The 331-nt window shown below is 62.5% G+C and overlaps 1 protein-coding gene across 1 annotated transcript; it reads right to left on the bottom strand.

Moving 5' to 3' along the window:
• Window positions 1–16: 16 nt before the first annotated feature.
• Window positions 17–326, bottom strand: LOC112391999 (mucin-5B-like; the record flags this gene model as incomplete). The annotated part of the gene is made up of 1 exon (XM_024733552.1): window positions 17–326. A coding segment is annotated over one exon (310 nt), but the record flags the coding sequence as incomplete, so codon positions are not given.
• Between the last annotated feature and the right edge of the window lie 5 nt (window positions 327–331).

Below are 331 nucleotides of genomic sequence, written 5' to 3'. Positions count from 1 at the left end.
GACGTGGGCTCCCCGCAGTGGCTGTACCCACAGCACAGCACGCGGATTCTGTAGTTGTAGCACATCTTGAACAGGCCCACCTGCTCGTCGTTCCTGCAGACCAGGCCGAAGCTGACGTCACAGTGCACGTGCTGATTCAGCTCCTCCAGCCTCACGTTGGGGAAGTTTTCGGCCTGGCACTCTATGCCCTGGGGCTGCTCGCACACGGCCCCTCCCGCACGCCTGATCTTGTCGTAGGACTCGACGTCCCCTCCGGCCTTTTCGGACTTGGGGTAGTCCTCGTCAAACCACTCTGTCCACTGACAGCGGGGCTCACAGGTGGTGGTGGCCG

The sequence above is a fragment of the Neophocaena asiaeorientalis genome, unplaced genomic scaffold (assembly GCF_003031525.2).
Source record: "Neophocaena asiaeorientalis asiaeorientalis breed wild unplaced genomic scaffold, Neophocaena_asiaeorientalis_V1.1 C47346360, whole genome shotgun sequence".
Lineage (NCBI taxonomy): Eukaryota > Metazoa > Chordata > Mammalia > Artiodactyla > Phocoenidae > Neophocaena > Neophocaena asiaeorientalis.
Note: the sequence above shows the minus strand (reverse complement) of the source record. Positions and strands in the feature narration are given on the sequence as shown.